This window comes from Polypterus senegalus, chromosome 15, assembly GCF_016835505.1.
Source record: "Polypterus senegalus isolate Bchr_013 chromosome 15, ASM1683550v1, whole genome shotgun sequence".
Lineage (NCBI taxonomy): Eukaryota > Metazoa > Chordata > Cladistia > Polypteriformes > Polypteridae > Polypterus > Polypterus senegalus.
This window is the reverse complement of record NC_053168.1, coordinates 74,018,533-74,043,211: the sequence shown is the minus strand read 5'-3', so window position 1 is coordinate 74,043,211 and position 24,679 is coordinate 74,018,533. Positions and strand designations below refer to the sequence as shown.

The 24,679-nt window shown below is 38.3% G+C and overlaps 1 protein-coding gene across 6 annotated transcripts in view; it reads right to left on the bottom strand.

The window, feature by feature from the left end:
- Positions 1-24,421, bottom strand: part of akap9 (A kinase (PRKA) anchor protein 9) — a 231,256-nt gene extending 206,835 nt beyond the window's left edge. For 4 of the 6 annotated variants that reach the window (XM_039736923.1, XM_039736925.1, XM_039736922.1 and 1 more), the window contains exon 1: positions 23,980-24,235. In XM_039736923.1, the coding sequence (XP_039592857.1) occupies positions 23,980-24,027 (48 nt within the window). In that variant the 5' untranslated portion in view covers positions 24,028-24,235. Of the gene's footprint in view, positions 1-23,979; positions 24,236-24,303 lie in introns of those variants that run through there. The other 2 variants (XM_039736927.1, XM_039736921.1) reach the window with 2 other exon arrangements.
- Positions 24,422-24,679: the final 258 nt, after the last annotated feature.

Genomic DNA, 24,679 nt, shown 5'->3' with positions numbered 1-24,679 from the left:
AACAACTGAATTTTAGACATTCTTAGGTCCATACAAGATATTACATATATTATATATGTCTGTATTAGATTTTTAGATTTAGATTTTTAGGTCTGATTACACCATGCCCGAAAAAGAGGCCCAAAATGCCTTGATAGATTACATGCAGTAATCAACTCAGCATATAAAAGGTGCAATTTTGCTTCACTTCTTGTATCCATAAGCAGCTAACATGGTACATCACTTTACTGCTAAAGGTCTACCCCATTACAGTCCAAAATTTTTCAGATATCATCATTTTTACATTTATATAGCACTTTTTTTCACTACTCAAAGCAAATTACATACTGTCACACACGTGTGCATGGTAGGCAGCTAAAGGGCTTGAGTAAGGATAGTTCCGAGACATATCGGGATGTGGCAGAGTACACCGAGAGAGTACAGGAGATTCCACCTGGTCCTTATGATGTCACTTCTGGGACAGAGCCAATGGAAGGAGACCTTACCAGCTCAGCCTCTGTGATGTCACATCCGGGCCCGCACCAATGACAGAAGACCTACATGAGCCCGACCCCTTTGACTTCACTTCCTGTCTTCACCTTTAAAAGCCTCTACCTTTACCCTATTCCCTCAGTTCTGTTTGTGACTCGGTTTTGTGGACATTAGTGCTGTATTTGCTGAAAATTACTTTTGCAGCCAGGATACCAGATTATACGGGTGGCTGCCCCAAACCTTAATGTGACTCTGTCTTGTGTTTGTGACAATACATATGCACTTCAACCAGTCATTCCACCCTCTAATCATCACCTGTTTCCAATTGTCTAGGCCATGGAGGGCAATGTTCATATTCATGATATAAAATGTTGCTTATATCGCCCACTCCTAGCCTACGGGTATACAAAGTGCCACCTACAATGTGCTGGTCTATTTAGATCTAAAGTACAGTTACCAAACAATGAGTGGGAGTTCTCTGACAGTACCACTACTATGTACTGAAGTGTCTTGATTATCCTTACAAAGTTTATCTACAATAATCCTTTTTCACTTTAATATGAATTATTTGATTACATTAGATTGGCAGAATTTTGTTTTTTCTGCCTGTCTTTATTAGAGAAATAAATAATACTATATACAGTATTATATTACAAATTACTTTGGATGGTAATGATAATTATTGCAATATATTGCAATTAATGAGTTATGTTATCCGCAACAGAAAAACAACTTTTCAGTTAAACTACAATGGAATAGAATGCACAAAGAATCAGAAGAATCCATTAAAGTGTGCATTTTTTAAGCAAATAAATGAAAATGAATTCACATATGATCAAACAAAATTGAAGACAAAGGTGATGCGATATTCATGTGCTTACATACTTATCCTTAACAGAATTTAACCTAACATTTCCTGTAAAATAAATTGAATGAGGTGTAGTGAAACACATCCATAAAATGCAAAGTTTGCATGTTAAACAAGACAGCGTAGGTCAAGGCACTTAAATAACATTCCAGAAATTAACAAAAACTTTACAAAATGACCTACACCAATCAACTGATGACTGTGTCAGGGCATCTCTGAAATGGCAGGTCTTGTGGGATGTTCCTGGTATGCAGAGATTAGTACTACCAAAAGTGGTTCAAGGAAGGACAACTGGTGAATCAGTGACAGGGTCATGGGTGCCCAAGGTTCATTGATGACTGTGGGGAACAAAAGCCAGCCTTTCTGGTCAGATCCCAAAGAAGAGCAACTGTGGCACAAATTGCTGGAAAACTTAAGGCTGGCCATGACAGAAAGATGTTGGACTACACAGTGCATCACAGCTTAATTTGTATGGGGCTGTGTAGCTGTAGACTGATCAGGGTTCCCATACTGACCCTATCTACTGCCGAAAGTGCCTACAATGGGCAAATAAGTGTCAGAATTGGACCATGGAACAATGAAAGAAGTTGGCCTGGTTGGATGAATTAAGTTTTTTTTTGGGGATGAGATAGCAGCAAGATGCACTATGGGAGGCAGTCAAGCTGGCAGGGGCACTGTGATGCTCTGGGTAATGTTCTGCTGGGAAATCTTGGGTCCTGGTATTCATGTGTATGTTACTTTGACATGTACCGCCTACCTAAAGACTAGACTTGGTATTTTTTAGAAGAATAAAATGGATAGGATTGGAGAGCTTTATTGGGCTGAATGGACTGTTCTTGACTAGATTGTTCTAATGCACTAAAGATTGTTGCAGGCCACATATATCCCTTCATGGCAATTGTAATGCCCAATGACAGCGACCTCTTTCAGCAGGATATTGTGCCCTGCCACACTACAAAATGGTTTGAGGACCATGACAAAGAATCCTCCTGTTCCCAATTCAAAATACAATTCAGCATCTGTGGGATGTGCTGGAAAAACAAGTCCAATGAGGCCCCACCTCACAATTTCCAGGACTTATAGGATCCTCTGCTAACATCTTGGTGGCATATACCACAGGACAAAAATAATAACCATTACACAAGTATCATTATCAAGGAATTTAAATTATTTGATAATTATCGTATTATTGCCCAACCCTTCTTAGAGGTACACTAGCAGATGCTGGCCTTAGAGACAGTTTCAAAGAAAAAGGTTAAAATAGGAGAAACAAAATACATAAAATGAGCAAAGAACACAGGCACTTGACAAAGATGACTGGAAAAGCTTATTGAGATAAGTATCTTGGAATCATCTTTTCTTGTTGTCTTGAGAAAAGATGGCAAAATGGATCTAACAATAGACACCTTTGTATGAAATCTTGAGCATGCTGGCAAAAAAACAGACTGACATATTTCTTGAGAATGCGGTTTCATTTTGGCCATTTATTAAGAAATGAACTTTAGGAGTGCTAGTACCTTGCAACCCAAGGTAAGAGAATGTACTTCCTTTATTGCAAAAAATAACTGCTTTACTGGTGTTAATGCAATAACAAAGATTTTTCTAATAATTGCATAGCATTTAAATATGACTAGTTAAGGATGAGCTAAGAATGTTTACCATTAAAACACTAAACCAATGGTTGGTGAAAATGGGGCTTTGCAGTCATATGTGAAGAATAAATTAAAAATTAGGCATTTCAGACATTAAAATCCATTAACAATAGTAATGTTTCAGCTGTACTTTTAAATTAACGGTATCTTAATAAAAAAGGTATCAATTTCCAACATAAACATGAATATATTTAGGTGATCCAAGCTTTTGATTGGTAGTGTATATAATTTGAAATATTTCAAAAACAAATTTCAGTATGCTGCAGCAGCCAGAAAATTAATTTAGCAATGAAAAAACTCTACTTCAGGAAGAGGTCTTGGCTATGTAACCAGAGAGAATTTTAGATTATTCAGAGTTGATTGTATTATTAGCTATGCATGCAGTGCCCTCCATAATGTTTAGGACAAAGACAATTTTTTCCTTGATTTACCCCTCTGCTCCAAAGTTTAAAATTACAAACAATTGGTCTCACAGGTGTTTGTGATTACTTGTGTGTTTCATTGCTTCATTAGGTTAAGCAGAAGATACTTAGGCTTGCCTTTGGAGACTATAGTTGCCATTGTTCAAGTTTAGGACAAGAGCTGTGCCAAAAAAGTCAAATAAGCCATTATGAGGCTGCAAAACAAGAATGAAACCATTACACACTATGACAAAACCTTAAGATTACTTAATTCAACTTTCTGGAATATCATTAAGAAGAAAGAACACCTTCACTACTGATTACAGAAGAATCCTCACTATGGTAAAGGAAAAGCCACAAATGCCTGTCCGACAGATCAAAAACAGTCTTCAGGAGGCAGATGTGGATGCATCAGAGACTACTACCCACCAAAGACTTCTTGAACAGAAATACAGAGGCTACACTGCAAGATGCAAACCACAGAAACAGGATGGCCAGATTACAGTTTGCAAAAAAGTAGTTAAAAGATCCTGTAGAATTCTGGAAAAAAAAAGTCATGTGAAAAGACAAGACAAGGATTAACCTGTATCAGTGTGATGGCAAGAGCAAAGTGTGAAGAAGAAAAAGAACTGCCCAAAATCCAAAGCATCCCACCTCATCTGTTAAACATGGTGGTGGGGGTGTAACGGTCTGGGCATGTATGGCTTCCACTGGTACTAGCACATTTATTTGGTGATGTATCTGCTGACAGCAGTTGCACAATGACTTCTGAGGTGTATAGAAATATCTGCTCAAGTTTCAGTAAAGGCCTCCAAACTTATTGGACTGTGCTTCATGCTACAAAGTAACAGTCCCAAATATACTAATAAGACAACACATGTGTTCAAAGCTAAAGAAATGGAAAATTCTTGAATGGCTGAGCCAGTCAACCCTTAAATCCAATTGAGCATACATTCAATATGCTGAAGTGAAAACTTAAAGGGACATGCCCCCGAAACATGCAGAAGCTGAAGATTGCTTCATTAGGGGCTTGGCAGAGCATCGCCAGAGAAGATACTCAGCACCTGGTGATGTCTATGAATCACAGACTTCAAGCAGTCATGCAACAAAACACTAAATATGACTGCTTTAATATACCTACCATTGCAAAATTACCCTTAAATGGTGGGGGGGGGGGGGGTTGGGGAATTTAGTGTGGCCATATATAAAAAAGTATTGTAATTTCTACATGCTGGGACTGAAATGTATGCAAGTACCCTTAAATTAAAGTCCTCAATGTGTTGTTCAATTTGTAATTTTAAACTATGGAGCAGAGGGAATCAAGAGAAAATGTGTCCTTCTCTCAAGCATTACGTAGGCCACTGAAAGTTTAGCTGAGCCAACAGTACTACTAATAGTATAACCTGATGGCAGTCTTATACTCATATGTGCAAAGCACTTGTCCCCTCCTCATTCATTTTATAAACAACTGTAGTGGCAGTACTACCAGGGTTTCTGGGTTTGAGAAGCCGAGGTGCTATTTTAAAAATGGGGCTGTAAAACACCAGAAGGAGGGATTGAGATTGACTGATGTATTTCTGTAGCAACACTTTAACCCTCAAATTGTTTACAAATTCAATCATCTATTGGATTACATTTTTTTCTGGATTTACACTCTTGTCCTGTATCTGGTTATTTGTGCAATTTCATCCTGGAATACATCTTCATCTTGGAAATGCTATCTTCATCTTCTTCTTTCAGCTGCTCCCGTTAGGGGTTGCCACAGCGGATCATCTTCTTCTATATCTTTCTGTCCTCTGCATCTTGTTCTGTTACACCCATCACCTGCATGTCCTCTCTCACCACATCCATAAACCTTCACTTAGGCCTTCCCCTTTTCCTCTTCTCTGGCAAGCTCAATCCTTAGCATCCTTCTCCCAATATATACCCAGGATCTCTCCTCTGCAAATGTCCAAACTAATGCAATCTCGCCTCTCTGACTTTGTCTCCCAACTGTCCAACTTGAGCTGACCCTCTAATGTACTCATTTCTAATCCTGTTCATCCTCGTCACACTCAATGCAAATCTTAGCATCTTTAACTCTGCCACCTCCAGCTCTGTCTCCTGCTTTCTGGTCAGTGCCACCGTCTCCAACTCATATACCTATGACCTACCAATGACCACAAATATTCACGTAACAACAGGACATGATAGAACAATACTTTCCATAACATTCACAAGGTTTTTCACTTTTTCAAATGCATTATGAATTTAAGAATGCATCTAACCATCATTTTCTAAGACATTCATCCACTTCAGTTTATTTTCACCTTCATCTGTATCTTTTGTACTGGACTGCATTTGGACTTTGTCTTAAGTGTTAACCATTGGTAATTTAGTGCTTAGTGTTTTGTCAGGTTTCTTTTGTATCTGTGTTAGTTTAATAAATCACCGGAGTTATGTAGGTGTGATTTTGCATGCACAGTTTGTTAATTTTTTTTTTTGCCTTCATTATTTAACATACTCTTTCTTTTCTTTTTATTTGAGCTGCTGTATTACAGGTCTCTGTGCGTGCGTGTGTGCGTGTGTGAGCACGAGCCAAGTCAAGGCTGGGTGCGTTCCTTGCATCCCCAAATTAAAATAAATAACCATGTTAAAGACTGTGAGAATCAGAGCGCCTTGCAGCTGCTACACAACAAACAGTAACAATGCATAAAGTTTGAAAATTTCTGTTAGGGCACCTATGGCACCAAACCACTTTGTCTTTCCCTGCTAAAATGCTTATGCTAAAACCAGACAACTGTACGGTATTTTCCCAACATTTCTACAATAATAAATGAAAGTATGTCAGCATAATAATAAATGCCAACAACATTCTTTAAATATATGGGATCTGAACCTTGCTTTATGCCAGATAATCAGGTTGACCAGATTAACCTTGGGGTACTTTAAATCAACAGTTAAGAAATACTTTGTTTTCATTAAATTGCAAAAAAAATAACTGAAAGCACATCAGTTTCCCATTAATTATTTTATACAAAAGAGTGCATCTTTCATATTTATTTGGTATAAAAATGTCAGTTTAGAAGAAATAAGCAAACGTACCACTTACGTAAGAAAAAAAGCTTGGATTGGCACTTCAGTGACTAAAAATAGGAGTTTTTACTATGTCAAGCATCACTTTATTCAAATTGTTACTTGCACTTGACATATATACTTTGCCAGACAGAAACCCAAGCCTCATTAATCCAGGACAAAAATACCTGGAAGACTACTCAAATGCTGCAGGCTACATTTCACCATGGATTCCTTGACCATTATCCTCACTAATTTGAATATCATGAGTATGTACACTGTAAATGCCACAAGGGTTAGAGGGGCATCCCGACCAAAAAAGGAGATGGCTCCTTACACGTATGCGAGGCTCCGAGCAGGCAGATGGGCATCCCGACCAGGAGAGAGGAAGGAGTCAGACCCACAAGAGATGGCCAGAAGGAATGGACGGACAGCCCATCAGTTGTGAAAGATGCTGTATATGCCCCCATTTGGGAACCAGCAGGGAATGCTGGGAGATGTAGTTCAGCAACACAGACCTGCTGGGGACCATGGGTGCTACAATGGGGCGTAGTTGGGAGATGCGCTCCCTAATTTATGGGACTTCCGTATGACCAGGAAGTACTTCCATTGGGCAGTGTCCCTGGCACCGGAAGTACTCCCGGGTCTTTAATAAAAGGGGACCTCACTCCCTTATCCAGGCAAATCAGAGCTAGGAGAATGCAGAGCAACACTTGACTGGAGGAGGGCAGTGCAGTGATAAGAAGAGAAGAATTATGGAGAGAGACAAACAGAGAGTGGGACAGAGAAGCTGTGATTTGTGCTTGTGCTACTTTGGAGGTATTGTATTGAATAAACCACTTGATTATTTAATCCTGGGACTCAGTGTGTTCGGGTTTGGAGCTTCCTGACGGCCTGGTGCCACCACAACAAACATTCGCCAAGACCACCGATAACATGAGATAAATATGGTTCTGGCGATAACAGAGTATGTCACAAATATAATCATGTCCTATTTACGAGACAGAATTGCTAAAAACTGTAATGTACAATGTTATATTTTGGCTAATTTCTAAGATTTGTGATTCATCATTTCTATTAATTTTAGGAAACCAAAATATGAGATCTAAAATGCAATTGTGCATTAAGCAAATTATGCTTTCACATTGCATACATTCATAATAGAGACAGGCTTAACAAACATGTCCAACAATAACAAATAATTTGCATAACTGAGCATGAAATAGAGCACAGCAAATTTAGATTTAAAATACTATTTTCATATGCTGTTATTAATAAACACCTGCAAATCAAGATAAAAAAAAAACAATAGCAGAAATACATTACAAATTTAAGAATACATTCAACCATCCTTTTCCTAATAGATTCCTAATGGTTCATTAAAATAGTACAGTACTTACTGTTACAGTAAACTTAGTTGAATTTACTTTTTTCCTTTAGATATACTGTCTTTTTTGCATTACTTGTAACAGCTCTTGACTATATTCAATGCATTATAATTTAGTTACTGCCATTTTCATTTTTATGATCATGATTCTTCATATCAGCTTCGTCTAAAGTAGTTTTAATTTCGTACAAGTAAAGATAATAGCAGTAATATAGAGTTTCCAAAAGCTTATTAACCCCAAAGCTTGACTGCATCAGTCCCAAGAGATTCCATTGCATCCTGCTGCAAAAGTCTCACTTAGAAACAGTGAAATTCTGCACCTGCACACAAAATTTTGCAGAGGCATTAGGACTTACCCAACTAAGATTTGCCGTTATGCTTAAGTGTGATAACAACATTTATCTTCTATGGCACATCTTAATACAACAAAAGTAACTCAGGTGCTTTACAAGAAATTAAGAAAAAAATTACACTTACAGAAAGGATAAATAAGCTGAAATACAAAATAAATAAATAAATACATTTATATTTATATTTGTCACGCACAAGCGCATGGGGAGCAGTTTAAGGACCCGACTTGCACCGCGACAAGTCATGCCATGATCAATGGCAGTGTACTAACCTCTCTCTTCTTATTTTGTCAGAAAGAACGAAGCACTGCCGGCATAACATCGCCCGGATGACAAAATGAACCACAGCACTTCCGGATCCCTTTCTGCCCTCTGGTCCCTGTTTGATGACGTCAGCCGCGCATCCATCACCACACTTTTCCCAGCATCCCACTGTTTAATTTGCGGTCCAACCATATAAATTGTCCGTCTACCCATCCTTATGGGTCTGATGATTTTTGGCTTGAAAATTGATGACCCATTTATGTTACAGTATACGGGGCTAAAAACCCCAAACCTTTATGCATGTCTTTTCTTTATTACAAAATATATATATTATCATTTAAGAAAAGAATGTCTTAAAGTAGGACTGCTGTATTGTAGTTATAGGAACCTTCATTATTTCATGACAGTTAAGTTAGCTTTCCCTTTTCACTCAGCCATCTGACATTCTCCTTTAAGTTTAGACACTGCTTTGAGTTTTCCACAGAATTTTAATAGTGGATGGTTTCTTAACAGCTTTTACATCTGCTACTATATTGGCTGTGGCTCTCTCCTTGGCATTAAAATTTTTAGCCTTACTGGTTACACTGCTGGCTATATTAAAGACAAGCACTAAATTCAGATTATTTAGAATATTAGCAACCTAGAAGCAGCAGCAAAGTCAAAATAATGTATTTAACAACACTCTACTCTTTAGTCCTAGTCATATTTTTACATCAAATAAAATGCAGTAATGATCAGGTATATCCATGTCCATGACCTGTTTGGTGTTGATTTTAAATCCTTTTGATATACCCAGGTGCTGTATGTGTCCTTCTATGTGTGTTGACTGGATGACATGCCTACTTATATTAAAAGAAAGCTAATAAACTATTATGCTTTATTTGATCACATTAGTTTGGAGTGCTACATGACAGAACTTCAATTTAACTGCTGTGTTATTTGACTTTGTGAGTGACTATGTGAAGGCTGAAGCAAGACTGGGTGTATTCTTGGTGCATCTACAGTGGTGTGAAAAACTATTTGCCCCCTTCCTGATTTCTTATTCTTTTGCATGTTTGTCACACAAAATGTTTCTGATCATCAAGCACATTTAACCATTAGTCAAATATAACACAAGTAAACACAAAATGCAGTTTTTAAATGATGGTTTTTATTATTTGGGGAGAAAAAAAAAATCCAAACCTACATGGCCCTGTGTGAAAAAGTAATTGCCCCCTGAACCTAATAACTGGTTGGGCCACCCTTAGCAGCAAAAACTGCAATCAAGCGTTTGCGATAACTTGCAATGAGTCTTTTACAGCGCTCTTTGCAGAATTGTTGTAATTCAGCTTTATTTGAGGGTTTTCTAGCATGAACCGCCTTTTTAAGGTCATGCTATAGCATCTCAATTGGATTCAGGTCAGGACTTTGACTAGGCCACTCCAAAGTCTTCATTTTGTTTTTCTTCAGCCATTCAGAGGTGGATTTGCTGGTGTGTTTTGGGTCATTGTCCTGTTGCAGCACCCAAGATCGCTTCAGCTTGAGTTGACGAACAGATGGCGGACATTCTCCTTCAGGATTTTTGGTAGACAGTAGAATTCATGGTTCCATCTATCACAGCAAGCCTTCCAGGTCCTGAAGCAGCAAAACAACCCCAGACCATCACACTACCACCACCATATTTTACTGTTGGTATGATGTTCTTTTTCTGAAATGCTGTGTTCCTTTTACGCCAGATGTAACGGGACATTTGCCTTCCAAAAGTTCAACTTTTGTCTCATCAGTCCACAAGGTATTTTCCCAAAAGTCTTGGCAATCATTGAGATGTTTCTTAGCAAAATTGAGATGAGCCCTAAAGTTCTTTTGCTTAACAGTGGTTTGCGTCTTGGAAATCTGCCATGCAGGCCATTTTTGCCCAGTCTCTTTCTTATGGTGGAGTCGTGAACACTGACCTTAATTGAGGCAAGTGAGGCCTGCAGTTCTTTAGACGTTGTCCTAGGGTCTTTTGTGACCTCTCGGATGAGTCGTCTCTGCGCTCTTGGGGTAATTTTGGTCGGCCGGCCACTCCTGGGAAGGTTCACCACTGTTCCATGTTTTTGCCATTTGTGGATAATGGCTCTCACTGTGGTTTGCTGGAGTCCCAAAGCTTTAGAAATGGCTTTATAACCTTTACCAGACTGATAGATCCTAATTACTTCTGTTCTCATTTGTTCCTGAATTTCTTTGGATCTTGGCATGATGTCTAGCTTTTGAGGTGCTTTTGGTCTACTTCTCTGTGTCAGGCAGCTCCTATTTAAGTGATTTCTTGATTGAAACATGTGTGGCAGTAATCAGGCCTGGGGGTGGCTACGGAAATTGAACTCACAGTTAGGTTATTTTTTAACAATGTAGGTCATGTAGGTTTGGATTTTTTTTCTCACTAAATAATAAAAAACATTTAAAAACTGCATTTTGTGTTTACTTGTGTTATATTTGACTAATGGTTAAATGTGTTTGATGATCAGAAACATTTTGTGTGACAAACATGCAAAAGAATAAGAAATCAGGAAGAGGGCAAATAGTTTTTCACACCACTTTAAATAAAATAAACAAATCGCTCTTTTCAAACAGTGAGAATCCGAGTGGTAACCGAAATCACCTAATCACCAATTATAACTAGCTATTATTAAAGACAATAATGTAAGTATGAGAATTCATTGACAAAAGTCGCATTATATTTTGGTGGATAAATTGTCAGTATGAGAGTGTGGGATATGCCTTGACATAACTACAGCAAGATGTGAAAGATACAAAAGTATCAAAACCAGTATTTTTACACTCTAAATAGCTTGAGAAAATACACGCTAAACCACCAGCTCTCTTTGCTTGATGCACAGAGTGAACAAAACTATAATTTAAAGGTGCAATTTCAATTATACTACAGCACTATTGTTTTTCAGCTGTATTTCACACAAAATTATAAAGTATATTTTCCTTAAACTGCTTAAAATGTATTACTAGTTAAAGCTCTGATATTAAATAAAGCCATATTCAGAGCCTCTGAAGAACACAGCTTCAACTAAAGTTTTAGGCCAACAACAAGCAATTAAGTTATTTGTGTTCATGCTGGATTTGTCCAATGTTTTAGCCAATCTAAAAATTATTACAGGGCAACATCCAGCTATACCCATTGCAAATTACTTATATTTTAATAGGAGTTCATTGGATAACATAAGGTAAAAAGCTAGGTATTCGTGAACACTGTAATATCTTTGAAATGTTTTCAGAAAGAACACTTGCCACTGAATCTATTTGAAAGTAAGCCATCGCATCTGAAAAATCATGGTCGCTTCCAAAAAAAAAAACCAAAAAAAAACAGATACCAGTTGTCCATTAAGTTAATGTTTTGCTTCTCTCAGAGGCTCTAACCAAGGCATTCAGGGCCAAGAGACAACTGTAGGCTTCATCCAACTGTTTCTGAGTAGGCATTGGTCCAGAAACAATTCTTGCAGCAGGAGGTCTTTCCTTCAAGGCTTTAACAAATGATGAGAATGTTGTTGAAACAAGCAATGCATTTTGCATTGCTGAACCTCCCAGATTCTGTGGTCATCATCAGAAGTAAGAGTTGGGGTAAAGTTGACTTGTCCTTGGGTCCCTGTGGCACAGTGCAGTGCTGGTTTTGTATAGTTGACAAAGACTATAAAGGCAGCTTGCTGTCCATTTAGCAGGTGAGATATCTGTTTCCCCATGATAATATGGTCTTCCTAGAAACTGCTGAATCAGTCTCTCCAACGTCTTCAGTTCATCAATGACATGCTGCAGCTCACAATCGGGCGTCTTGTATGTAATCATGTAGAAAAGTCAACCTATTGACAATGGTCTTCTATATTCCTGTCCAGCATTTTAGTCTATTTATGTTCATTGCTTTTCTGCCCTGTAAATTTTGAGATAAGGCAGTTCTTTCAGCAATGCAAATGTTTCAAGGTAAGGTATTTATAATCAGTGATCATGACACTGGAGAGTGGTAATGTGTTGCATGTTGATCAACAAGTAAGATGTTCACTGTACTCAGTACACAGGACAATAACGACACTATAAAGCTACTTATTAATAGAGAGGTATACCTTATATATTTGAAAATAAACAGCATCAGATCAGGTATGAATTTATACTCTTTTATAAATACCATACATTTACAGCTGATCTGATGCTGTTCATTTTCAAATAATATTGCATTAGTGCGATTATGTTTTATGATTGGTACTATTGAGGTCATAAAATGATTTCTTCAAAATGTCACATATATTTATCTCTTTCTTTTTTGCCCACTGCAGCATTGACATCGAAGGCGTGAGCAGGAGCACACGGGTGGCCTGTTGCTGTGTGCTATAACAAGCCTGACCTGGCAGTGATCAACGTGCATGTACTGTACAAGGCATGCACAGGGGCCACTGAGAAAAGAACAGTGTTCATGGCTCACCTTGCAGAGGAGCTTCATCGTCGCTTCTTACAAGAAAAGGTGATGGATAAAGCAAAAGAGTATGCAAATCGACATTTCTGTTTCTGTTCCAAGACCGCCGCTTCCTCCAGGAAAGAAAACTCAGTGAGTGTCAGGTGCCCCTTCAGTGTAATAGTAACCACAGCATAGAGAGAAGTGTGTACGTTGCAACAGGTATACATGTCGTAAATATAGGAAAGATGGTCCTTGGGTCTGTGTGTGAACTGTTAACATTTGAATCTGATAATTGCATATACTGTAGCGTGGAACTGATCCTCTCTGTACTATTCTTTCCTCTGCATGTACTGGAGTACAAAAGAAACAGCACAGTGCACCAAAAAGTGGAGACTGCATGGGCAATATCCAAAAAAAAAAAAAATGTGGTCACTGATTACAAGCGCAATAAGGCATGCGAATGAATATGAATAATATGAATAATGATGCATCAGTCTGGGGTAGGCTGGCACCCTGCCCAGGGTTTATTTCCTGCCTTGCGCCCTGTGTTGGCTGGGACTGGCTCCAGCAGACTCCCATGACCCTGTAGTTAGGATATAGCGGGTAGGATAATGGATGGATGAATGAATGGATGTTGCATCAGTGCCACAATGTTGTCCGAAATGTACTATACAGGTCATAAAATGAGTTATTTCAAATATCATATATAATTATGTCTCTGTTTTTTTGCGAGAGCGGCTTTGACATCATGGACCATAAGGTGCATACTAATTCAGCATGAGCAGGAACACTCAATAAAACTGAATAAAAAAAAAAAAATCAAGTGACGGTGAGATACAAAGAAGGCAGATTCAACAGCTTTTATGTCAGCTTTTATCCCTCCAGATCAGAGAATTTCCAGGTGGGTGTTGTATCATGATCGTGACTGAGAGTAAAAGTGAAAAAAAAAAAAAACGCTAACTTTTACAAGTCCTATAAATTTACACCGGCGTTTATTGTCGTTTATTACTAAAATGTAAAACACATTTGTTTTAACGATGTGTTTACTTAGATAGTTGTAGACACAAAACACACATCAAATTATTTCCCCTTACAATTCTGAGTAGCTTACTCCCAGATAATCAATCAAGGCAAGAACTGGGAGAACTTCTTGCCCGTTCTGAGGCGATGGGGTGGGATGGTATAGCAGGCTGCTTTCTGCTTGGGCTTATTGACACATTTACAAGACAAAAGAAGCTGACAGAGAGGTGCGAAGGGATTTAAGGTGGGCCGGATTTACGAGTTTTTTCGTGGTTTTGGTAATTCTAGTGTTACAGGACCAACATGCAAGTTGTTAAACCAAATTTCAAGAGGTATCTTATTTCTAAATTATGGAATCATTAATTGATTTAAACCTGTAAACTGTTAAGTTTTGAAGCAAGAATGGCAAACATTGCAGTTTATTGATGTTGTTAGTTCATGTGCACTGTTTGCATTTATGCAAAGCCATTAAGTATATTAGTATTCAGTTTGTGTGCAACTTTTTTGAACAACTGTTTACAAAAGACCACATTAATGTTCGTTTTACTTGAATCTTTAACTTCTGTTTTAATATTTTATGTATATTGTTTACAAAAGATTGCAATTATTATTTAACATTCAATGACGTTTGCAACATTTAATTTTATTACTTCAGTAATAGTATTTGTGTTCATCAATGTAAAAACAAGTAAGAAAATGCATGCATGGCATAACATTTAGGTGTATTTGAGGGCTGTGCAGTGGACCGAGATCACCAGGTGGGATCTAGAACCTCTCAATCCATTTCAGGGTGGCAGAGGCCAAAGACTTTCTCGGGGGAAAAAAGCTGAAAACCGGGCTGGACATGACTCTGGTTCATCACAGGGACCACTCTAAATGTGTAAATGTTTATGTGTGCATAAAAGCTTACATGCCTCAAGGTCCTTTATCGAGTTTATATATATATGCTTGCACAAAAGTCACACATGCTCAGACACCATTCTGCATGCACTCAATCAGCCAGTGACAGCAGCTTCCTATCCATGCATGCAGTCTGTTGGTGTTTCATTAACTTATATTGGGGGTCTGTTTGCAGTCAGTAGCAGCTGTCGGAGGTGAGAAAAAAGCAAAGTATAAAACTTACACAAGCTGGGGCAACTGCTGTCAAAATAAAATTGACACAGTAAGCTAATTTGTAGTTAGACACATAGAAAATGTCTTTGTTTTAAGATAGATGAGTCTGCAAATTCGACAATGCTTTTCAATGTGAAATCTGTATGCAGGGTGATTTGTTTAAAAAACTTCAAAGAAAATTGAACTGTCTCAAGAAATTTCTTTGAAGAATAAGGCTGGGTTTACAGTCTTGCGACGTGACTCATGCACCTGTGCACGCTATTGCTACACAAGCAGCATACTGTTCATACTTGCACACGTACTTTATTTAAATCTGGAGGATTCCACCGGGTTGCAGTGCAAGATATCACAGTGAGCAAACATTGTTTATTTTTACTGTGTTGTGAATTGCCCAAAACATCCATTAAATTCAGGACACCTTGCCACAATATCTCTGAAAAGTTAAGGTTAATGATTACAACAGTCAATCCAGGGTCGTGCCCATTTCAGCAAGAATCAGACGTGAGGCAGAAAAGATCCCTAGATGGGGCTTCAGTTCATCACAAGGTGAATACTAGCACACGCATACACTACCATTATTTTAACACCATCAAATCCCCAAACCTGTACGTCCTTGGAAGAAAACTGGAGCACACATTGGAAACCCACCAGGAAAACATGCAAACTCCAGGCAGGGAACACCAGGGACACGACTCTGTGCCACCCCTACATGTGTAATTATTAACAGTATTCATTATTTAAAATTATTTTTGTGTAACATAGATGCTTTAACCCATTTCATCATTGAAATGATATCAAGTATAAATCTAAGCATTCTAAATGTGCAGAGAGCTGCAATATCATATATTTAAAAAATGTTCTGTGTGGCCATTGCTGCCAGTCGCTGCTACCAGCACCGGTGGAAGCCCCAGAATCACATTGTGATTAACAACTGGGTTGGTTTTAAGATGACGTTTATTTTGTCATTAAAGTAGATCGTCATAGTATGAGATTAAAGTCAAAATTTCAACCTTAATTACAAAGTGGTTTTTTTTTTCTTCACTGTGTCCCTAATTTTTTTCTTTCTCTGTGGCTCAAACACGCTTCTGTAAATTCTGATGCTGTTGCAAAAGTGCATAACATGGTTTACGAGACCTTTAAAATGTATTGCGTGTCGTTACGATGAGGAATATGCAATACTTGTACAGTGATCCCTCGCTATATCACGCTTCGACTTTCGCGGCTTCACTCTATCGCGATTTTTTCTCATACACACGTCACTACACATGCGCTTTCTGAGAACTTTTATCTAACCCCCACGATGGTTCCTAAACGTGCTGCTTTTTCTAAACCTTCTGACAATAAAACTAAGCACTGGAGGAAGATGCTTACTATCCAGGTGAAACTCTTGGATATGATCAAAAATGGCAATACCCTACAAAAGCCTCCTCACGCATATGAAAAGACAGCGCCAGCAACTGCCTATCAAGATGTTCTTCAGCCGTGCATCCAGACACCCACTGCCTACTCCTTCAGCAGAAGAAGACAACGACGCACCTGCTGAAGATACTGCACCACCTGAAGACTCTCCTACTGAGGTTGTGCCTTCATAGGTTAGTGGTTGTGTGTAATTAAATTACATTACAATAATCTACTATACAGTATAAAAGTGTTATGGATTGTCCTTCCGTCCCGTGAGTGCAAAGCGTAGCGGTATTCCGCTTATTACAGACTTACTACTTGCGGTACGAAGCAACGCGATGTGAGTAGAGTTCTGGTGCTGCCATTGTTCGCTTGCTTTTGTGCGCGATGCGCTGGATAAATAGACAAAATTATGTCTCTGGAATTAATTCATGTTGATGGAGTACAAATGCCTCACCGCGTAGTAAATATCAGGGAAGATGGTGCTTGCTTATTCTCATCTATAGCTTATTTAGTGCATGAAACTCCATCTTTAGCAGTACAGATTCGGGCTGACATTGTACGACTTTGAACAGGCACTCGAGGGGATAAAAAAACTATTAAGTTTTTAGGAGATGTTATGAATGGGCACTTTGATGTTCTCATTCCCTACACTTACATGCCTGGTGTACACATGGAGCGCACAAAAATTGAGGATAAAACTCGGTTGCCTTAAAAGGCGGGTGAGCCTAGTAATAATATATTTGTAACGTCTAATATGTCTTATTTTCTCATATTTTGTCTAACACGAGTGTAATGGTATCTAAAGGGTGTTATTTCATGTCTAGAGGGCTCTAATAATGTTAAAAAACGTATTTAAAAGGTCATAAACAGGTTTTCTATACTGTAACTGCGAAAATATTTGATTTATAAATAAAGAATCCTACTTCGCGAAAATTCATTTATCACGGTAGAGTCTGGAACGGATTAACCGTGATAAACGAGGGTTCACTGTATTGCCTGTGCAAGAAATAGATGAAGAACACCATGAATACATTTGTATGTCAGCATTTAAGTTTGATGATTTGTTTCACCACATTCAAGCATGCAAGATTGATCCTGTAGGATCTGCAAAGCGGCTTACTGTCAAATGTTAATAGTAAACAGAGACCCTGATGTCATGTTCAACTTGAATACACTGCACCCTGATTTTTTGCTGATACTGCAACTTGTGCACACATGTGCTCAGAGGATAAACGTCAATATAGACTCTAGGTAACATTGCTACATATTTCTGTCATCCTGGTCAGAAAGTAAAACCAAGATTCCTCACTCGCCCTACACTGAACTTTGCCAAAGGTAAACATGACAATTACTTAACTGAGTGATCACACACCCCAACCTATAAAGACAGGAAAGTAATGGCTATTGAGAGAGCTCATCTTTATGCACCATTATGCACAAGCTTCTGTCAGAATGTATGAGGAATGTTTGGGTGCCACAGTAATACTTGGATTTTTACACTAGGAAAATGTATGTTACAGAATGCTAGTGATATGTAATATGAAGACGCCCGAGTCAGATTCTGAGGACAGTTTTGACTCTATTAAGAATGATGCATATGCTGAAGGACTCAATGCTACACTTAATTTATATGTACTGTTCACTATAACCTTGAAATGTTGAGGTGTGCTATTTTATAGTTCAAATATCATGAGTTCAGTTACCTTACCCAGAAGCTGTCTGTTGCACATTCTCTGTATATTAGTTTTCTGAACATTGGTTTTCCAGTATTAGCAACATACCAGTCACAATTTCATCAGGGGACCCTAAATCAAATGTCATTGAATCACACTACACTTACTTTCAAATGAGACCACTCTTTGATTGAGGGCTGTGCCGCACCATTCGCAGTTTCATGTGGGGCACCTCCAGTTCCCCCAATCAACTAAACATCATTGTTCTACTCCACTGTTTTTGAGTATGCCAGTTTCCAACTTGCATGTCAGAAAAATGTACTGCTTAGGTTGATTGGACTCTCTATATTGGGCTCTATGTGAATATTTTAGGCGTAAGTTTGTGTGACTAGCTATGGTGCAATGTCCATGGCCATTTCAAGCCCCGCATCATGATCTGCCAGGAAAGGCACTTCCTAAACTCTATAACCCAGAACTGTAAGAAATTGGTATGAAAAAGTAGGTATGTACTTAGTTTATCCTTGATGTGAAATTCAAGAAAAATAAAAATAAAGACATACTAAACCTTTGTGGGTCATCTACAACAGAAGGCAAGAGAAGATGTATGAATTACAGCCCAAAAACTCCAGTCTATTGTAAAAAAATGTAATGCTTCTCGGTGTCTAGTGGAAAAATGAAATAGTTTCAAGGACTAGCATGGAATACAATATGAAAAGTAAATGTTTGGATCAGTACATAATTATGTGTTGATAGTTAAAAATTGTTTACATGTAGCTTCAGAGAGATATATAGTGTGTGTATAAACACTGATCAGCCTCAACTTTTAAACCACCTGCCTAAAATTGAGTAGGTTCCCCTAATACTACCAAAACATCTATGAAACACTGATGTATGGACTCCGCAGTACCTTTGAAGGATTCCTGTCATATCTGGTGCCAAGATGTTAGCAGCAGATCCTTTAAGTCCTTTTTTTCCTGCACATACCACAGATGTTCAATCAGATTGAGATCTAGAGAACTGGGAGTCAAAGTCAAAACCATGAACTCTTTGTCATGTTCCTCAAAAGATTCCTGAACAATTTTGCAGTGTAACAGAATGCATTATCCTGCTGAAAGAGGCAACTAAAATCAGATAAAAGGTTTTGACACCTTTCTCTCATGGCCAGCATTCAGTTTTGCAGCAATTTGTGCTGCAGTAGCTTTTTTCTGAGATTAGACCACATGGGGAGCAGCTAAGGCTAGCCTATGTACATCAATGAGTGCCTGTGCACCCATGATCCTGTTGCTGGTTCATCAGTTGCTCTTACTTGGACCACATTCGGCAGGTATTAACCTCTGCATACTGTGACCACCCAGAAGACCTGCTGATTTGGAGATGCTCTGCCCCAGCCATCTAGCCATCACAATTTAGTCATTGTCAAAGTTACTAGGAGCCTTGCACCTGTCCATTTTTCTTGCTCCCAACATATCACCTTCAAGAACTGATGGTTCACTTGCTCCCTAATATATTCCACCATTTCGCAGGTGCCACTGTAACAAGATAATCAATGTTATTCAATTCTCCTGTCAGTGGTTTTAATGTTGTGGCTGATTGGTGTATATATACACACATTTTTTTTTTCTAAAAAATGAAAAAAATATAATTGCAACAGTAACACTTGTTTTGAAAGATTGTTGAGATGCAACACATTAAAATTTTTCCAAAATGGAACACAAAATGTTTCCAAAAAATGGGAAGCGTTGTATCAAACAGTACAACTTTGCAGTGCTAGGGGACATGAAAACTAAACTTGGTACAGTGATCACAGACAGACTGATGCACATAAGGAAATAGATTACAGGGTTGCATATCATAAAATGCCTTGGTCATGTACTGTAAAATCCAGTTTTTGAAGAGAAATTCTTAAAACGTCTATTTTTATTGTGTTTTATTTTGTCGATATTGGTGTAAAACAAACTATTTATATAAAGACTTCCTTTTAAAATTTTGGAGTATTGTATTACTACTCTCCAGCCATTTGAAGCTCCTTTACTACATGAGAAGAATAATAGACAATCATTTTTGGGTAAGTAATTTAGTCACAATAATCCTTAAGGAATGAATAAAGGCTTAAGGTATTTTGAGAACATATCGAGATACATAGAATATTTCACTTTGGATCAAAATAATGGCAATATAAATATAATTCCGTATAACTCAGGCAAAAGACATTCAAGTACAACCGAATACAGCATGCATTTTAGTGGTTTTAATAACACTATGGCCAATTCAAATGCTCTAATCCAGTGACAAGAGTTCTTGTGCTAAACAAGACTGGGTTCATGCTATAAGTAAGGAATAAAAACTGTATAATGTGAAGTGCTTTAATTCTGCACACTAAAACCAAAATAGTTTTTTTAAAATATATCACACAATCCAAATATATATTACATTTCTTATTACCGTAATTACTCGTGTACCACGCGCCCTCGTGTAAGACGCGCACTCTACTTTTTACAAAGAAAATCACGAAAAAAGTTTTACCCGTGTTGTGATTGTATAGGAAGCGTTTAGAGAGAGAGCGCGAACACTGTCAAGCGATAGCGCGAGTGCGTGAGCAAGTGAGCAAGACAGAAAGAGAGAGAGCACAAGTGGGCGAGCAAGTGAGCGAGAGAGAGCACGAGCTCGTGAGCAAGAGAGAGAGCGCGAGTGGGCGAGCAAGCAAGCGAGAGAGAGCGCGAGTGAGCCCAAGCAGAAGAAGTTTCCTCGTGTATGACGCGCACATTTCCTCGTGTAGGACGCGCACCTGATTTTCTAATGCTAATTTTCAGGAGAAAATGTGCGCGTGGTACACGGGTAAATACGGTAATATTAAAAAATAATAAATGTGCCATACTGACCCACAAATGGAATTGCATTATTTTTAAATAAATAATATATAGTAGTATAAAAAAAAATCTGCACCACTTAGCCTAATGTCATCACACTTCAAAAAGATCAACTAATCTAGGATGAATCTTGGATCTCACCACCTAATTCAATACAATTTTATAAACAGGCCTCAAAATAATCCTTATATAACCTGATATATCAAGTACTGCAGAGCCTTCCATTTGCCATTGAAAATATCATTTAAAGAATTGTGTCCATCCCAAAAGCATAACACCCTTATGTTTATCCAGAATAAACCTGTTAGACAAATGAGATCTTCCAATGCTGGCTTTCTAACATTCTTAGCTGCTAGACAAAACACTATCTTTGCATCTCAGTCACTGTGGAACTCTCCCTATTCCAAAGGCGTCACTGACACATAATGATGAAATGATGCCTCAAAGCACATGTTTTCTTTCATGCATTTAAGCACTGTTAGACCTGGATTTTTAGTAGCCTTTTGATGTACTGTACTAATGTTGTTGCACCAATACACTCCTACATACTGTACGTGTAGATCATCACTTTGCTTTCTGTATGTCCTGCCATCAGAAGATCAGCAGACTGTTCCTTGATCCTCAAGCATTTCTTTGTGAACATTTATTAACTGCTATATAGAATAACAAGAATGAGGACAGATATGTTCTATGACAGACTTCTCCATTCAGGGCTAATTTCAGCCCTGTTACCATTACAGCTTGCTTCCTTCTCCATGCAGCCCTATACAAGACAAAGGAATTGTAATAACATAATTATGGTTGGATATTGTGCATCTGTTGAGGCTAACTATCAAAGAAAGATAAAACGTAAAGACTGCTTGAATGAGTTTGACTGGTAAAGGAAGCCTTGCAATAATTAAATTGCTGTTTCAGAGGACCTTGGCAGCTAATACAAGTTTACTTTAAAAAGTAAGTGGTGTATACTAGTCACAAGTATTTATTTATTTATTTATTTACAGAACATCTTCATAGATCCACCCAAAGAAACCAGAAGAAATCTGTATAACCAAACAAAACAGTGAAATTGTGCTTTTAATGTTAGGATTTATCAAAAATGTAATATCAGCTGCCTTACAAAGTAAGAGGAAAACTAACTAATCTGAAATTAATCAGCAAAGCATTTCTGACAAAGTTTTTGTTTAGGTTTTGATCTCCTAAATTTTAAGTTCTGTAAACAATCATTAACCAATTAGCCAAACATTTTGTGAACATTGTACAAATAAAGGATTTATTTCTACAATAACAAAAAAAAACTCCAGATGGCTGGAGAAAAAATAAAATCTGCAGGGGTTCCAGGCCATGAGACTGCCCAGCCCCCTCTAGGCATTCTACCTAACATAAATGATCAGTCCTCATTGTATTCCAGCGCTACATAGTCTCCATTCAAGGGGGTCCAGACATCCTTACCGCCACTGCCAGAACAGACAATGTCTTAGGTACTGGCGTCTAAAAAGAAAAAAAAAAAAAAAAAAGAGTATGGACAGGCAAAACCACATGGTTGCAGTTCTACCAAGAAAATCTCTGGAACCTCTGGGTCTTCCAGATGTTCCACAATTTCAAAGGTTCCAGCCGATCTCGGTGAAACATCAATCATTTTTTTAATGTCAGGAATCTAGATCCTATGTTCCACTGAGACCAGAGGGCAGCCCAAAGACAATGTCAACTGGCTGCTGGGATGCCTGCAGTTAATTCATGAATGGCTGAGTGGTAAGCCCATAAAACAAGTGGCAGACAATGGTCCCAGACCATAATCAAACTCAATTATTAACAAAAGCACATTCATCTGCTTTCCTTTAGCGTTATCACTTGAAATACGGCTAGTGCAAACAATCACTACAACTGGCAATATTCAAATGAAGCCTCTCTGTTTAACGCCTGTACCAGGACTCATACACCTGGCAGCATCAGTCAAAGCAAAAACTCCACAGTTTTCAGAGGAACACCATGAACAAATGAAACCATTAAACAGGAAATACAAGACATTTTAAAATGAATGTCTAAAAAATAAATGAATAAAATTTAAAATCTAATTGTTAGATGCAGTGCCGCAGAGCACCCTGGGACGTCAAATCCCAATTCCCACGCTACAATATTAGCAAGGAATATTTACTCATAAATTCACTAAATAGAGCAATACAAATGTAAAAATGTACAAGACAAATAGTGTAAAGCCTAAGTAACATAATCCCGTTAATATTCACTCTGACAGCACAGTGCAGTTTAAGTTAGAACCAAAAGACGACGCAAATGGAAACATTTCAAAGTAGTTTTAAGGAAGATTATTATCTGTATCCACCAAAAGGTCCTCCTTTGACTGCAGATCATTTTTCAAAACTGTGACAATAGTCGATAAGGACGTTAAAAGAAAATGTGTAACGTTGTAAATGAGTAAAGCGCTTTATTACGTTTGTCCTTCATTTGCAGTGCACGAAACATATGCGGCTTAAGTTTATATCGGATGACCAGTTGTAAATTATATGGTCAGTTTGTTTGCTGGTCAGCACGTGCATAGTAAAATGCTGCATCGGGTCAAAATTGTTATTATCACTGTACACTAGAATAATGGAGCACATGTTCCATTAAACTGTCCACCCCATGAGTGCTGATTCTGATTTATAAATTAATTCCACAAGTACTAAAGAAACTACCGACCTTTACTTTAACCTGCCTTAGAAAATTATATTCTGTGGAAATGTGTGATTTTAAAAGCAGATCAAGCCATTTAAAAATCAGTGAAGTTTACTTATGTTGCCTTTTCACTGGATTGATGGTATACTTTACAAATGCTAACTTGACAACACGACCAAAAACAATCCAGCAAACCAAACGTAATCAGATGTTAATCAAATCCATGCAAAAAGAACAGTCACTACAAAAACACACTGCCAGAGGAAGGTCTTCAGTTTTTAAATATCAACACTGTAAAGAAAAGTGACAGCACTGAAAGACGAAAACGAAATTCATGAAGACACTGCTGACAGCTGCCAACATTTTGCACTCACCTTCGCTTTACCGGCCTCCAGCTTCTTCTGCCGTTCTTCGTCTTCCATGACTGTAGTGGCTCCTATATCCAAAAAGAAGGCAGCAGATCAGGCAAGTTGTCAGTTTAGACGTGACGATTCCACACAGCTGATATTGTTGTTTACCCCGGAAGAGCTTCTATCTAAGTGTGCTCATGGTGTTCCTGGATTAGCAATGTGAACTACCCCCTCCTTTTGCCACCCAGTCGCCACCGCCATGTTTACGTCCACGTTAACACCGGACTGGCAATGATGACGTGTACGAGGTGCGCGCGCGCGAGCGAGCGAGCGAGCGATTGAGGATACCTCCTGCAGACAGACAGGCAGGCGCAGCCAGAGAAGCACTTGCGGAGCAGGTGTCATACCTGCTCCCTCCCTCTGCTCTTATCTCTTTGTGCTTTAAAGTACGGAGGCGGTGACTGCTGTAGCTGCACCATACCTAACATTTTTTCGAAGCTGCGTATTTTTCTGCCATTACATAAGCAGAGGAAATTGGATTTGGAGCCAGACTTAGCTGAAACAGAGGAAAGGCGCAGGAACACTTAATGGTCAAAACCTGTAATGGAAAATTGGGATCAGGCAATGTATGATTTATATTAAAGGTGTTCCTGAACCAATGGGACACATTTTACCGTCTGCTGAAAAGTAGATCATGATAAATCCCTTTTGATAAATGAATCCC